Genomic DNA, 15,819 nt, shown 5'->3' on the forward strand with positions numbered 1-15,819 from the left:
AACAACAGGGAATCGGATCATGGCGGTGAAATTGGCTCACGCGCAAACTTCTTCACCCAAATCGCCCTATCTCAGGTCCAGATTACGCCCGTCGCCCGCAGACGACCGATCGCTTCCGGTATAGCATTTGCGACAAGACCCTTTCCACCCACTTGCCCTTGCGCTTACGCGTAAGTTGCCCTGATCATGGGTGCCGGAGTCCTGGATGAACCCCCCGATGGGCTGATCGGCGGCTATACGGGGGGCTCCATAACCGTACGCATATTTATGATCGTCTTTTCTTCTATTGCTCTTTACAATGCGCTCGAGCTTGTGATTCTGCTCTTCCTCACATTTCAGACCTACTCGGGTCTCTACTTCTGGACCTTGTTCATCTCTGTGGTCCTTGGGGTCATCCCCCATACAGTTGGATATATTTTGGAATTTTTTGCGCTGGCCCCGCTGTGGTTGTCCCTCGTCATTTCCACGATTGGATTTTATGCCATGGTGCCCGGTCAATCTGTGGTGTTGTATTCACGACTTCACTTGGTGGTGCAGAGTCAGCGGGTGCTGCGTTTTGTGTTGTGGTTGATCATTATCGACTCGATTCTGCTCCTGGTGCCGACCACAGTCCTCACGTTTTCCACCGCCTATGTCAGTACAAAACCGTTCATCCGTGGTTACAATGTTATAGAGCGGCTGCAACTTGCTTGGTTTTGCGCCCAGGAGTTTGTGATCTCGGGTATCTACATCATCGAAACCGTCAAAATGCTTCGCTTGATGCCGAACAAAGACCATCGGCGGACGAAGATCATGTATGAACTGTTGACGATCAACGCTGTGATCATTCTACTCGATGTCGCCCTGTTACTGGTCGAATACATCGGCTACTACTCGCTCCAGACGACTCTCAAACCTATGGTCTACAGCATCAAGCTGAAGCTCGAGTTCGCCGTCCTGGGCAAGCTTGTCTCTTTAGTCCAGACCCAGCGGTCCCAGCCTACCTCCTTGGAGCATGATGATTACCCCAACTTTGTGGATCCCACGCAGATCACCACAGATGTCACACATGCCGCCCCCGTTGAAAATACCCGAACGCGCCGGTCCATGCCGTGGAACGTGATCTCAATGGAGAGTCTCCCGTCGTCAGAACAACGGATCAGACCATCGACAAGATCGCGGCGGTCAAGTGATGCCGGAAACCACGCGTGACTAGCTCGGGTTGCTCACGATACTGGAGAGGAGCTGTCTTTATCCTCCACAAGTGATGCATCCTACATTCGCATTTCCACCCCTTCATAAAGGGGCCCAATCATCTGTCTCCTTCCTCCATTTTGATCCAAACGATTCAAAGTCTGCCAGATACAACGCTCTTCCAACATCAACCTTTGACTGCCTTCATGACCGCTTTCATCCTCACCGCACACCGTATCAAGACTGGCCGACGAAACAACAATACCCCCTTTTCTCTGTCTATAACATTTGACCCGCGCCGTGCACCTACTATCCTCTTCACTTAAATGCCTTCTCTACGTACCCACTCAACCTCCCCGAGAACAAACCAGCCTGGGCGAGGAATTCTTCCATGTCTAATCACTATACCCAAAGAATAGGCTCACAATGCCTTAATCTATGTATAATACTTCATTCATCAAAAGATATAAACATACCTCAATTTATCATTGAACATTCATCGTATACACAAGGTTGAACTCGACAGCGCCCCCCCCCCCCTACTGGTCGTGAGGTTCGAAGCTGGTGAAGAGCATGTATCGACGAACAGCTTTCACTCTTCAACACATGAGCCGTCCTACTAGCGCGTGTACAACGAGCCTTTCCATCTGAGAATATCTTACAATCACGGAGGTATCACACACCTTCAAGTTGAAAATCTACCATTTGTACACCGCCGTTGAACTTTTGTCAGCCTACTTAACTGTCAATGGTCGTGACTGTTGTGGAAGTCGAGTGGCTACTCGGGTCATGGAATCCCATGACATGAAGAATGTTATCCGTCGACAGTGTGAAATCAGAATGCATCCTACCTACCTGAAATCCAGACTTGATGGTGAGAGCTGCCTGAGAAGTGATCCTCGTGGACGTTGTTTGGCTGATGCGTATTAGAAGGACTACCACCCGCCTAGTTATTTCGTGTCGCACCTCTAGTACCGACCTAGGCAGCACTCAATATCTCATCTATCAAAAAAGAGTATGTTGTACCTTGTGGCACTGCCAATGCTTTTGGTCTTGAGGCGCCGAGTTTAGGAGAATTGGAAAGACTGGAACGTCCATTCTTGGTCCTGTTAGAGTGAGTACTGTAGGTAGGGACTTTACAGATGTTTGTTTCGTCTTACGTTGCACATACTAACTCTCTATCTCATTCTTCCGAGTCGCACGTATTCTTAGCTCCCGTATGGCTTTCGAGTGTACTCATGTAAGCTCACGATGTCTTTTAAACAGCAGCACAAAGCACATGATGCCTAGAGATTTCCCCGCAACTTTCTACCATAGAGCGGCTTTCTTAACAAATCTGATACCACAAACCTCGCAGAGGAATCGGAGGTGAACTGGTAGCCCTGTCTGGCGGGGTCTAAATTCACATTTGGTTGGAACAAAAGCATACACCTCACTCTAATGGTCCCATATTCCGATTGGAGCAGACCGACCGTTGTGGAACGATTCTCTGTTGGTTTCAAATGCTATCCCGTCCATACTCCTGACACGTCGGGATCATTTTGCCGAGCCCCTGCCTAGCTGAAAACCAAGTCGGAGATATCCATACTCTCTGGAGTACTAGCGCGGTCGACGCGGAAATTATCGCCGTGCAATCATGATCAATGGAAGTACGGCCCCCGCGGTGAGACCGCGATCGGCATGGATTCGTGGACGTGGAATTCTATCACATGAATTCCTTGATCTGCAAGCGCCAGACCTTTGAATCGCGGAAATTTGAACATGGATGATTGTTCAAATCGTCCTTCTTTTTCCAGATCCAATGCATGTCTTTTGATGGCATGTGGAACATCAAAATTCACTGGCTTGGTTGAAGCCCGTAAGCTTGAGCCGTAGGGTTCAAGCCCGCCCCCCCTCCCCCCATGTGAAAAGAAGGTATAGACGCGCTCTGAGGACAAGCGAGAGGACTGAAACCTGGCGACTCAGATGTCGCGATTCCAGCCACTAGTGAGTAATCGGTCGGGGGATGACCGTTGCGGTGAGAATAGAAAAAGATGACTTGACACCTTGGCTGATCGACGTTGTGTCCGTCCACATCCAGCTGGGTATATAAGGCTCAATCGCTCATCAAACTGGCTCATGGGACAGCATTATTTGAGCGGTTGACTTTTTTGAATTTCTGACTCTTTCGATTCAAATCATTTCAAATTTTGTATACCTGTAAATAAATTGTTGTCCTACTGGAACGAGAATCGGTGGCGAGCGTGCCCTATAACTAGGCTAGGCAACGAAGATCTCGTCGCATGTGAAATCTCCTTGTAGCTTGTGGTAATTAAATTGTGGAGTGCTTGGTAAGGGAATTGGAAGCCTTGAGAGAGAAAAGAAAAGGTTGAATAGTGGAACTCGAACAGTGGTTTCGGCAAGGATCTTAAGCTGTACAATTCGAGTTTTGTGTCGGCTACCTACTGAAGGTATGATTCAATATTGATGACCCGGTCAAACCTTTCGTAGACAAGATAGGACGAGAACATCTGTGAGCAGTGCAATATAACCCGACATGGCACATACTGCACTCTGCAGCCACATCCTCAACCTACCGGCATCAGCCGCTAGTATATACTTTTCAGTGAGATGTCACCCCTACAACGGTATCCCGTTCTCTCTTCCTGACTATCGAAGCCATACCACGAGTTTACAGACAGTGGCGCTCCAAGCGTTCCTGAATTCTGAAACCATGGTCAGGTACGTTAGGTTTTTCTATCGTCTCCAGCGGTTATTCGAAAGGCCCCGCATTGAATGATACTACTGTGTGGTCTGCTGGAAGGTACATGAACGCGAGGCCTAAAGGGTCCCTACCGATACAGGACCCAAAGGGCCCTGGTATGTCGTATTGCTAATTTCCAGTGTATCTGATGCCCAATGTAGCTTCAGAGAGGGCCGGAAACCAACAACGTCCCCCTTGGAATAGTCCGGATGTCCATGCTCAAATTGGTGGTCAAAATCATTAAACTCAGACAGGAGGTGAATGACGTCATCTATGATTCACCCTCGGCAGGAGCTATGGCCCTCGAGTGGCACCTTTCTGCCTTGCTTGTCAGGCATGAGGGCTTAACCGCCACACTGCTCAGGTCCTTACTCCGCAGTGTCATCAATTTTGATGCCCCTGTAGGGACTTGTAGACTATGTACTGTAACTAGTACCAAGTGAGTAATACAGTAGTATGGCTGATGAGATGGATCGGTGTAACCTACTTGGGTTGTTTTTACGTATCATGTAGTCTCTCATCCCCTGCTCCACGAGTTTGTAGTCCCAATGACGTGTCGTGCGTATCGTAATCCAATCGATTCCACGACCAAGGCAGAAGGTCCCGGGATGACCGTTGTCAAGTGGACAGGCTCTCGGTGTATATATTATTATAGACCGTTGAGGAACAAGACTTCCGCTGGAATGATCCCGGCCTGGTAAATCGCAGATGAATTTGTGGCTTGCACATTCTCTGTAAATAATTTGTGGCGCATGCGCTCGGCCCACAACTATCCCCCTCGCCTCCACCCGGTCAGCCCATTTGCCCAATCATTTCATGGAGCTCCCCCGTCGCTCGAACTGGAGGCGCAGGCCGTTGCTGAACGCTTACAGGTCGGACGTGATGCCGGGGGCGGATGTCGAGGACAGAATTGTCCGATGATCTGCTTACCCTCGCCACACATTTCGCAGCGGACCAGCGGTACCGAAGATGTGGTCGCCCAACTTCAATACGGGAAAAAAAAATCTTTATTTACAGTAGTCCTGATATTTACAGTACACCTGATCTGTGTGACTTTCACACGAATACCTGCGCTGTAGCCCAGCCACAAGTGGAAGTGGTTTTTTTTTTCTGTTTGTTGTATCACCTGACTGTCCATGTAAATACATATGTACTGATTTCTTTTATGTTTATCGGTTACTGTACACTTCCAGTACTGCTCTGTCAGATCAATTCGATCCCCTTCTTCGTACCGGACTTCACTTCACCTCTCGGTGATATACAAAATCCGACAGCCTCTGTGGCGGTTTCCTCCCGGTTGCTGCGGGCTGTCGGGCTCCAGTTTCTCTCTCCATTCTCCCCATTTTGTGGATCCCACCACCGAACAAGCCATCGATGCATGGTCTCGGTTGCGCCGTCTCTGTTCGATTCAACGGTGCCACTCCCGTCCTGCACTGGCTGAAACCTCCAAGTCGTTCGTACTCTGGGGCCACCGCCTAACTGACGGTGTTCAGTGGTCTTTAGACCCTCTGAACTCTTTTGGAATCCCTATTCGGATATCGATCGGCCTTGAATCCCTGACAGTAACACCCTCAGTAAGCAGTAGTGAACATACTGTACGAGTGTAGAATGTATCCTGTATACTGTATTCTGTTCAGTGTCCACGGTGCATCCTGTACAGCAAGTCCCGTACAGCAAGTCCTGATCCAGGAACTGGGTCGCTCGATCAAACTCGCTTGGCTGCGACCTCTTTCTCTTCCTTTTTTTCATCCATCTCCCTTTTGGTCATCGGAAAGATTCAGAGCTCCAGAATCCAGAATCAGCCTTGACGGAACTAAGATTTTCACGTTTTGCGCTGGTGGTTGTGTAGCGGTTGGAGTAACCCCCCCCCCCCTCTTTCCCTCCGAGGGACATTTTTCTCCTCTCTCCACCTGATCTGGTCCTGTCAGGTTGCTCCAGATCGCCAACTCAACCACTCCCTCGGGAATCCCATTTCGCTTCACTTGCTACAACCCACCCCTCCTCCTCCGTGAAAAATAAAATTCATCAGTCATCCTACTTTGGTACCTCCTGTCGTCTGGTCCGCCATCCGAGTTTCGCCTCCCTCGGTGGATGCTAGTTCCCTGGTTCCATGAGTCGGCTTGCAGAGATCCATCTTTGCCGTCCACAGCATTCCCACCCTCACCTAATCATCTCCTAGGCATGCGACAACAAGTGACGACGTGCTGCGAGCTGGACTGAACAAACCACCCCCCCCCCCCCCCCAATGTCCGGTGCCACAGATCGAATCCTTCATCAACAACCTTTACGACCAACCTAGCTGAGTATAGCAATCCGGCCTGCACTCCTTTCGACCACACATCCCGAGCCGACCGACCACCCCGCCTTGCCTGCCATCCAATTTATTTGCCGCCACCACTGCTTCTTGTCCACACCCTTCATCCGACGTCGGTCTTCGCGACGACGACGACGTCGCTTCTGCCGCCAAGCGACTCGATTCCGTCCCCAATATGGCTTCTCCAAGCCCTAATACCTCCAGGCCAGGAACGGCACGCAAGCGATCGGAAAGTGTGACGGCAACACGGCCAGCTCCGACAGAATCCACCGACGACCGTCCCGGTAGCAGAGATCGCTCGCAGTCAGTCACACAAGAAGAGGGACAGCGACGACCGGTGAGCACGGACTTTGATGGCACGGATCGCGTTTTCCCCATTCGATCAGTGGTCTCTGTTGATCCCCGGGCAGCCCAGGGGAGTGCAACCTATGGACGGGGAGCGACCTCGCCAGTCCAGGACGGTGCTCGCCAGTACCCGATAGTGAACGAAAACACGGGGTACAACTCGCAGATACAATCACCACCGGCTTCAAATTTGGATATCCCATACCTCCCATTTAGTATCTCGGCGGATCAAAGTCGCGCCCGGTCGGTGGTCTCCGAAGCAAGAACCGAGTTGGCCACCCATTCGATGGCTTCGCGAGTCGCCCGACACCCAGAACTTTATGCGAAAGTGAAGAGCAGTAGTCAATCCGCGAGCAGCGCCACCCCTGATGTATCCTCACAAGGCGCGCCCGACCACACCGCGTCGCAGGGCCATTTCACATCCCGATTCAAGCATGTGATGACGGAGAACGGTCATGCTGTGATTACGGGCCGGAAAGGGGAAGCCTTCCAGTATTGCGAGGATGAGCCTATTCGCATTCCGGGTGCCGTGCAAAGCTTCGGGGCGATGATTGCTTTGCGACAGGAATCGCCGGACGATCTTGTGGTGCGAATCGTCAGTGAGAACTCCGAACAATACCTCGGATACTCACCCAAGCAGCTTTTCGAGTTGACCAGCTTCTGCGACATCTTGCGAGATGACCAAGCCGATTCTTTCCTCGACCATATCGACTTTGTTCGTGATGACGCACACGATCCCAGTGTTGATGGCCCAGAAGTTTTTTCCCTGGCTATCCCAACGCCCCAAGGTGACGACCGCAAGTTTTGGTGTGCAGCTCATGTGAGTCAAGCGCAGAAGGACTTGATCATCTGCGAACTGGAGCTTGAAAATGACGAAATCAACCCCTTGAACCCTGGCTCTCACGAACCCCCGTCGACTCCTACGGCAACCCTGGGGTCCTTCCCCACCCCAGAGGAATTCGCCGGTAGTATTACGAACGTCAGTCAGCCGCTGCGTGTGATGCGAAGTGCTCGACGTCGGAGAGGAGATGCCGCGGCCATGGAAGTCTTCAGCATGTTGTCTCAGATCCAAGAACAACTTGGACGGGCTCAGGACCTCGACACCCTTTTAAATACGACCGTCGGGTTGGTCAAGGACTTGACCGGATTCCATCGCGTCATGGTATATCAGTTTGATAGCAGCTGGAATGGCTTGGTGGTGGCGGAATTGATTGATCCTAAAGTCAGCATCGATCTATACAAAGGTCTTCACTTTCCTGCATCCGACATTCCAGCACAGGCACGTGAGCTTTATAAGGTCAACAAAGTACGACTCTTGTACGACCGTGACCAGGTCACATCTCGACTTGTGTGTCGGACGATCGAAGATCTTGACACGCCTCTCGACATGACTCACTCATACTTGCGGGCAATGTCACCCATCCACCTCAAATATCTTGCCCACATGCAGGTTCGATCCTCAATGTCCATCAGCATTAACGCCTTCAATGATCTGTGGGGACTTGTTGCATGTCATTCCTATGGAAGCACCGGCATGCGTGTATCATTTCCTGTGCGGAAGATGTGTCGGCTGCTCGGTGACACCGTCTCCCGGAATATTGAGCGGCTGTCCTACGCTTCCCGTCTACAAGCACGCAAATTGATCAACACAGTCCCGACAGAGGCCAACCCATCTGGCTACATCATCGCATCTTCAGACGATCTCTTGCAACTTTTCGACGCCGACTACGGAGCTCTCTCCATCCGGGATGAGACTAAAATCTTGGGTGACAATACTCACTCACAAGAAGTGCTTGCCCTGCTGGAATTTCTTCGTATGCGTCAGCTCAGTACTGTACTTGCATCACACGACATTCTCAAGGACTTCCCTGAACTGCAATATGGCCCAGGCCTCAAAGCGATATCGGGGCTACTGTACGTGCCTCTGTCGAGCGGCGGCAGTGACTTCATCTGTTTCTTCCGGAAAGGCCAGCTGACAGAAATCAAATGGGCCGGCAACCCATACGACGTTGCCAAACGTAAGAAAACTGCAGGCTTCCTCGAGCCTCGAAGCAGTTTCATAGCGTGGAGTGAAACTGTCCTCAGTCAATCCCGTGAATGGTCTGAAACCGATGTCGAGACTGCGGCAGTCCTTTGCCTGGTATATGGTAAATTTATCAAAGTGTGGCGCCAAAAGGAGGCTGCAATGCAAAACTCCCAATTAACTAAACTCCTGTTGGCCAATTCCGCCCATGAGGTTCGGACTCCCCTCAACGCGATCATCAATTATCTGGAAATTGCACTCGAAGGTGCCCTCGATTCAGAGACCCGCGATAGCTTGACAAAGTCACACTCTGCTTCCAAATCTCTCATATACGTCATCAACGACCTCTTGGATCTCACGAATACGGAAAGGGGCCAGGAATTGATCAAGGACGAAACCTTCGACCTCCAGTCTACATTTGTGGAAGCAACCGATATGCTTGCTGCAGAAGCCAAGCGCAAAAATATCTCCTACTTGGTCTCCATCAAGCCCGGTGTGCCTCGGGAAGTGCTTGGCGATCAGCGCCGCGTTCGACAGGTCTTCTCAAATCTGGTCTCAAATGCTATACAGCAAACTAGTTCTGGGGCGGTCACCGTGGAAATGTGGAGATCCCCAAGTCAAGACCTGCCAGATCACGCGGCCGTTGAAATGATGGTCTTGGACACCGGTGCCGGCATGTCCAAGGCTAAGCTGGAGGCGCTTTTCCACGAGCTCGAGCAAGTTTCCACCGACGAGACCAATTACGATGAAGACGATACGGTGACATCCGAGCAGAAACCGGAGACGCGGCGTGCCCTGGGTCTTGGACTCGCACTGGTTGCACGGATTGTTCACAATATGCAGGGTCAGTTGGGAGTCAAGTCCGAGGAGGGCAAGGGTAGCCGTTTCAAGATTCTTCTGCAATTCAAGTTGCCCGAGGGTGTGTCAACTGAAATGCCATCCGATGCCACCACTCCCAGTTCAGCGTCCGTGCCACCTACACCTATGATTTCTGACCGTGAATTTACCCTCGTTGGTGGAATCGCTGAACGTCGAGAAGGCCGACGACTCAGCTTGGACAGCATGCGCAGTGGAGGCAGCTCGCGCAGTGGCCGAAGTCATGCAGACCGTCTCATTAGCGCAATTCAGGAGCCCACTATGGTTCAGCGGGCCTTCAGCGATTCCTCCGACGCCCGCCAACCAAGGACAGCTTCGAGCCCGTCGATGAGCACCAGTCACTTCTCGGCACCCTTAACTTCTCCTCGGCCCCACACAAGCAGCCTGAGAGGCCATGACCATTTGGCGAGCCTCTCAACGGTTACTCACACACCACCTGTTGTCTTGCAACCTTTTAAAACGCCTTCCGCACCAGGCACCGAAAACATCACGGATTCTGGTGTGCCGCTCGGAGCAATCAGAATGGACAAGCATGAGCTTCAAAAAAGGGCCGCTCAGCAAGCAGAAGACCATTCTTATTTCCCTCCAATGACAGGCATCGCACCTGAACCCTCCACGTCAGCTTCGGTATCAGCAACCGCTCCCTCTACGATGCCCACCACGGTGCCTCCCGTCTCCCCACCGCTACTCAGTGTTCTCGTCGCCGAGGACGATCCTGTCAACAGTAAGATTATCCACAAACGCTTGACTAAACTTGGTCATACGGTGGTTCTTACTGGTAACGGTGATGCTTGCGCAAATGCCTTTACCTCCGCAACTGAGCAGTTTGACGTGGTCCTCATGGATATTCAAATGCCCATCGCCGACGGAATGGTGGCAACCCGAATGATCCGTGAATTCGAAGCCATCACACCAGATGGCAAGTCAGGGACTGTTTTGAAGCACGACAGAATTCCAATCTTTGCTGTTTCGGCGTCACTACTCGAGTCAGAGAAGCAAAACTACATCGACACGGGCTTTGACGGCTGGGTTATGAAGCCAATCAACTTTGCAAGGCTTAATGTGCTTCTGACGGGAATTTACAATCTTGACGCCAGGGCCGAAGCCACCTACAATCCGGGTCAATGGGAGAATGGCGGCTGGTTTGGGTCTCCATCCTAGGTCGTCTGACCTGACTTTTCTCCCGCAAGATGCTCCTCTCGCGACATCCTTCTCTTCCTTGCATCTTCACTGAATTCAGCGGCTTCTCATATCGTTAGCCATGTTGGTCCACCAATTGCCATGTCTTCCATCATAATTCGCAAATCGGCATTTGAGTCGTATCATGTCTTGAATGATACATCACGGATTTCATGACTTCTATTCACCAATGTTCCCTTCCTATTCTTTTACTTTCTACGCTTGTTTTGGACTCTTCTATTTTCTCAATCATCTTGATTGTCGCCTTGCATAACCAGTCTTGTACACGGAAGAAAAACGCCCAAGGGTGATACTGGTTCGGTGTTGGATTTGGTTCTTTTTTTCTCTGTCATCTTTTGCATCGTTCAATTATGACATGTCTGTTTGACCATGGGACGCACACACATATACCCATTTCGCATCATACTCGAAATACTTTTTCTTTTTCTCGCTACGCATTTCCGCTTCAACTAACTTGTGCTTTGCATGAGTTTTCTTTATTCTCATGTCAATTCATCATGATAGCCGTGTGTAGGGCTTACCAGTTGGAGATCGTGGGTTCCTATCTCCAATCCTTCCAACATTTTCTCTATTCCTGCATAGTTGTGTATGATATGAATTTCGGTTTGATGCAGTGGATCGTCGTGAGCTTGCGCCTTTACAGAATATTACAACTGAGGCCTTTGCAAAGAATTCCAGGAGGTGAATTGAAAACCAACTATCCTTTCATTGATTAGATATTGAAGTTCCTAAAACCAATAAACCACTCTTAGCCTTGTCGTCTCAATACAGCAGTTAGAAATTGGCCATCCATTTTGTAGAAGGAAAATCTGTTGTCTCGTCGTTGTGCCCGACTGGGAAAAAAGACTTGAAGCCGATGGCTGCATAAAAGAAACATGTGATTAACAATTCAAAGAAAACAACCTCCCGCATTCAAGAAACAAGATTGGGGTATCGAGCAGGAAAAAGGAGAGAGACCACCCAATAGGTACAAAATTTAAAATACCGACCCCGAGTTGGCAAAATCAGTCAATCACCTCAAATGAAGAAAGACCATAAAAATCAAGGAAATTTGAAAGAGATCGAACGCGCAAGTATGTAGGTATGCCTTTGCCGGCTGCGCGATTGACCGCAATTCGATGTGTACAATCTGACATGCCCAAGTCGTCGTCCAAATCGAGCTCGTTTGCGCTTTTGGCGTCAAGAGTCACTCGATTTCCGTCCTGTTGATCTGGCCTTTGATCATCCGAATCGTGTGCGGAGGCCAGTCTCGGGGGAGCGCGCCGAGTCGGAAATCACACAGGTTTCAACGGGAGTGATTGTGTGGCTATTGACAGAGGTCTCACGCAAAGCCTCGTGGAAATCCTGCGTACTGGTTGAATTCAATGCGGCTTGCGAGCGTAGCGACGATGATCGTTCCCCTCCTACAAGAGCAAAGCTAGAGGGCTCCTCAATATTTGCTCGTGGCCATGGTGTTCGCAAGGCGATCAGATCGTAGAGACCAAGCTCGCTGGACCGGCGACTTTGAACAGATTGGTCGGGCTCGGGGTGAGGTTGTCGGCAGACGCAGGGCGGCGCGCGGGTCAAGGAACGGAGGCGATTAAGCACCGAGAATTCAAGCTTCAATTTGATGCTGTATACGGCGACTTTGAGCCCGACTTCCACATAGTGCATTTTGAATTCAGCTATTAAGAGAAGCCCGTTCAGAATGAGCACTAGCAAGTTGACCCAGATCAAATGGACGATGACTCTCCGTCCTTCTTTGCCACGGACCTCGAGGACGGGTCCTAAAGCGCAGACTGCTTCACGGATATAGATAGCACAGATGATAAAATCTTGAATGCAGAAGCATGTCAACTGGATTCGGTCAAAGATTGCGATAGGCCGGGCAAAGGTTGCAGTGTTTGCGTAGAGACCAAAGAATAAGACTGTCATTGGGACATGCAGCATGAAAGCATTCACGATGATCATGTACAGAACCCAGCGAAGTTTTGCAATGTCGGGGACGACGAGGTGAAGACGTGAGTAGAGCACAAGAGCTTGGCCAGTGACCATCGCATACCAGCCGATGATAAAGATTATCGATGCAGGGAGACTCGGACCCGTGGGGAGAAAGCGGACCATTGCTGAAAGAACATGCAGGAGAATGCCCCATGAGGCAGTCTGGATGCTCCAGAAGTAAAGTCCACGATATCGCACAAATGTATCGAAGACGACAATGGCCGTCTCCAGAGCATTATACGCCCCGATCGCCAACATGGACACCATCTGCAAAATCCATATATTTTGCATCAACATCCTCCCCACATCCGGCGGAAGGCTGATCACCACCGCGTCCATGATCAATGGAGAAAAAGCATGGGTGTCTAAAAGAGAGTGTTCACAAAATGAGAATTACGAGGCATGAGTGCTTTGAAAGGAAGATAGAGAACGAGAGAAGATGAGAGTTCGAGCAGGAGGTCAAGAGGACTAGGCCCGAGTTAGAACCGGAGACTCTAGCCAGGTCATAGGTTCGTGAATGCAACCGAGAAGAATTGTGATAAGAGAGTTCCATACCAAATGTTGGTACACGCTCGACGATTCATCGTGCGCGGGTCGCTATAACTTGCCCGTAACCCCGAAGGATGCGCGGCTCCCTCTAAATTCCGTTCCAAATTCTACATTTGGACGGCCAGAGGTGGCTTAGAGTGGGAAGCATGGAGAGCAGGAGTGTCTGGAACGGTTGAAACGGTCCGAGATTGAGCGAGGGAGTGGTGCAATATCTCCGACAATCAATTCGGGGGGAAGGGGGCGGCCGTCCAAGTGTGGTGAAGCTTGAGGCAGCAATCAAACATTGGGCTTGGGGGAAAGCTTCGTGCCCAGGGATCAATCAATCAGTCTGGGGCGGGAAAGAGGATGATCTTCAAATGATCTCCAGCGCTACGGGTGATAATGCAAGCTCCTTTCCTACTGGTGGCACAATGCAGAGACCGATTGTCGAACCAGTCGGTCTGGGGCAAACGCCGACGCTTGATATCCAGCGTGTCTGGACAGGACGCTCGGAATGCTCCGTCGGAGACACAGGCTTTTCCAGCAACCAGTTCCGTAGTCTCGCCATGAGAGGGGCGGTTGAGCACAAGTCATCTTATCCAAAGGTCATGTTTGTGCGAGGCAGGGATGCTGTGGAGACTTGGTATTTTTGAGACAAAGAAAGTCCGCCGCGGCATTCGGAAACCTCTCTAGCCATGGATCCGAGTGGCGTCTCCGGCCTCGTAGGTAGGTCACTCAGTGGACCTTTGAACAAGATACTGTAGCATTTGAGTACGAGGCATCGCCAGGCTGAAATAATTTGTTTTTCTTTGTGTCCTAGGCCAGTCGATAGACTTTTGCGGAGAGGGTTCTACGGTCTGCTGTGATGCACATGGTGTAAGCACCGCTTGAGCTGATCCGAAATCTCCATGTCATCCGCAGAGACCTGAAATTTGGGAAGTCTAGACCTTTCACCATCAAAGGGGGGTGGTCGTTGCCGGAAAACGCTCACAGTTGACGCAAATGAAGATGGAGGAGGAAAGACCCGCCGCGGGAGGAAAGAACAACGTCACTGCGGCAGATCATGTGGTCTGTGCGAGGGAACTTGAAGCTCTTGCTGTCAGTTCCGCTCAACTGTTGCCCACGCACACAGCTCAGCTATGGTGTCTTTCTGGCCCTGGAAGGTGAGCTCCTACTTTGTTGCACTAATGCGGCAATATCCTCACATTCACTCCTTAGGGCGATGATACTTCCCCCGCCGGGTTCGAAAAAACCTTGTCAACCTTGTCCAAGAAGATCGCCCAATCGACCACGCGACTGGATCAACAGCGACAAGCAGCCCGTCGCTTTAAGGCCCTGTGGACACTTTACTCAACTTTTGCGTACCTGTTCTACTCGATCATCCTTGCCTTGGTGGTGGGTTGGGAGACATGGGGTGTGAAGGAATACGCCGCCATTGCGGGCGGCCCCGTGCTGTACGTATGCGCTCAGTTCTTGCTCCTGTATTTTGAGTCAAGATTTGGACTAACGAGATGAAAATGTGACTGTATGGTGGTGCAGAATTCTTGCAGTACGCACGATTAGTACTCGTATATTTGAGTATCGCGTTTCACGCAGTCAGCGTCATGTCGACGAGCTGAACAAACAGCGTGACATCACGATCGAAAAACTCAAGATTGCAACCAAGTACAACTCGACTCAGCAGCTCCTCGAAAAGTATGGCGGCGAGTCGCCCCAGGCCACTCCGACTCCGAAGGGAGGTTCCATCGATGGTCGCAAGGAGGTGTCACCCTCGCAGAAGCAGCAGCAGCAGCAGCAGCAACACGTGGCACGTACGGGTCTCCCTCCTCCTCCAACCGCCAACATCCGCCGTCCCGCTCCTCCTTCTCCTCAAGACCAGCCCATGCCTAGTCCTGGCGCCCCGTCTTCGTCTTCTTCCCTCCAGACGTCCCAGCAGCCCCAGCCAGCTTTCGCTTCCTCGCCATCTCCTCCTCCCGTGGCCCAACAATTCACTGATGACCCGGGCTTCGCCCCAAACGCGTTCTCAAACTCCGGACAATATATTGAACAGACTCGCTGGTACGATAGACTCCTGGATGTTTTGCTGGGTGAGGATGAGACACAGCCACGAAACCGTATGGCCATGATCTGCGGGTCATGTCGTCTTGTGAACGGCCAAGCACCACCGGGCATTAAGACCCTTGAAGAACTAGGCCGCTGGAGATGCGGAAGCTGTGGGGCGTGGAACGGCGAAGAGAGCGAAGCCACGCAGCTCTTGTCTTCATTGAAGAACAAGGTGGGTTCAGATGAGGGTATGAGAGGTTCTGTCATGACACCTGGGAATGAAGAAAATGGCGAGGAATTCAGTGACGATGAAGTCATGGTTGCTGCTGGCCCCAGTGACCAAGATGAAGATAGTCTTCAAAATCTGGCTGAGCCGTCCACCCCCCAAGTTGAAGAGCCAAAGACAGAGCCTGTTCGCCGGTCTAAGCGTGGAAAGGGCAAGCAGTACGATTAGGGACTACCCCGTTGTTTCATCCGTTCTTTGCAGTATACTTAAGCGGCGCAAAATTAGTGGCCTGGCGCAAATGTACATTGAATTCAAACAATCATTGCATTATCATGTCGCGCTCATTATTCCTAGTTCCAGCTCATTAA

At 50.9% G+C, this 15,819-nt stretch overlaps 4 protein-coding genes across 4 annotated transcripts; 3 read left to right on the forward strand and 1 right to left on the reverse strand.

Moving 5' to 3' along the window:
* Positions 1-186: 186 nt before the first annotated feature.
* POX_g09337 (uncharacterized protein) lies at positions 187-1,191 on the forward strand (the record flags this gene model as incomplete). Its single annotated transcript, XM_050118093.1, has 1 exon — positions 187-1,191. The coding sequence occupies one exon, from the start codon at positions 187-189 to the stop codon at positions 1,189-1,191; it is 1,005 nt and encodes a 334-aa protein (XP_049966237.1).
* Positions 1,192-6,405: 5,214 nt separating this feature from the next.
* Positions 6,406-10,635, forward strand: POX_g09338 (uncharacterized protein; the record flags this gene model as incomplete). The annotated part of the gene is made up of 1 exon (XM_050118094.1): positions 6,406-10,635. The coding sequence occupies one exon, from the start codon at positions 6,406-6,408 to the stop codon at positions 10,633-10,635; it is 4,230 nt and encodes a 1,409-aa protein (XP_049966238.1).
* Positions 10,636-11,895: 1,260 nt separating this feature from the next.
* Positions 11,896-12,993, reverse strand: POX_g09339 (uncharacterized protein; the record flags this gene model as incomplete). Its single annotated transcript, XM_050118095.1, has 1 exon — positions 11,896-12,993. One exon carries the CDS (start codon positions 12,991-12,993, stop codon positions 11,896-11,898), a length of 1,098 nt encoding a protein of 365 aa, XP_049966239.1.
* Positions 12,994-14,321: 1,328 nt separating this feature from the next.
* On the forward strand, positions 14,322-15,679 carry POX_g09340 (uncharacterized protein; the record flags this gene model as incomplete). Its single annotated transcript, XM_050118096.1, has 3 exons — positions 14,322-14,345; positions 14,401-14,636; positions 14,722-15,679. The coding sequence occupies 3 exons, from the start codon at positions 14,322-14,324 to the stop codon at positions 15,677-15,679; spliced, it is 1,218 nt and encodes a 405-aa protein (XP_049966240.1).
* Between the last annotated feature and the right edge of the window lie 140 nt (positions 15,680-15,819).

This window comes from Penicillium oxalicum, chromosome VII (assembly GCF_001723175.1).
Source record: "Penicillium oxalicum strain HP7-1 chromosome VII, whole genome shotgun sequence".
Lineage (NCBI taxonomy): Eukaryota > Fungi > Ascomycota > Eurotiomycetes > Eurotiales > Aspergillaceae > Penicillium > Penicillium oxalicum.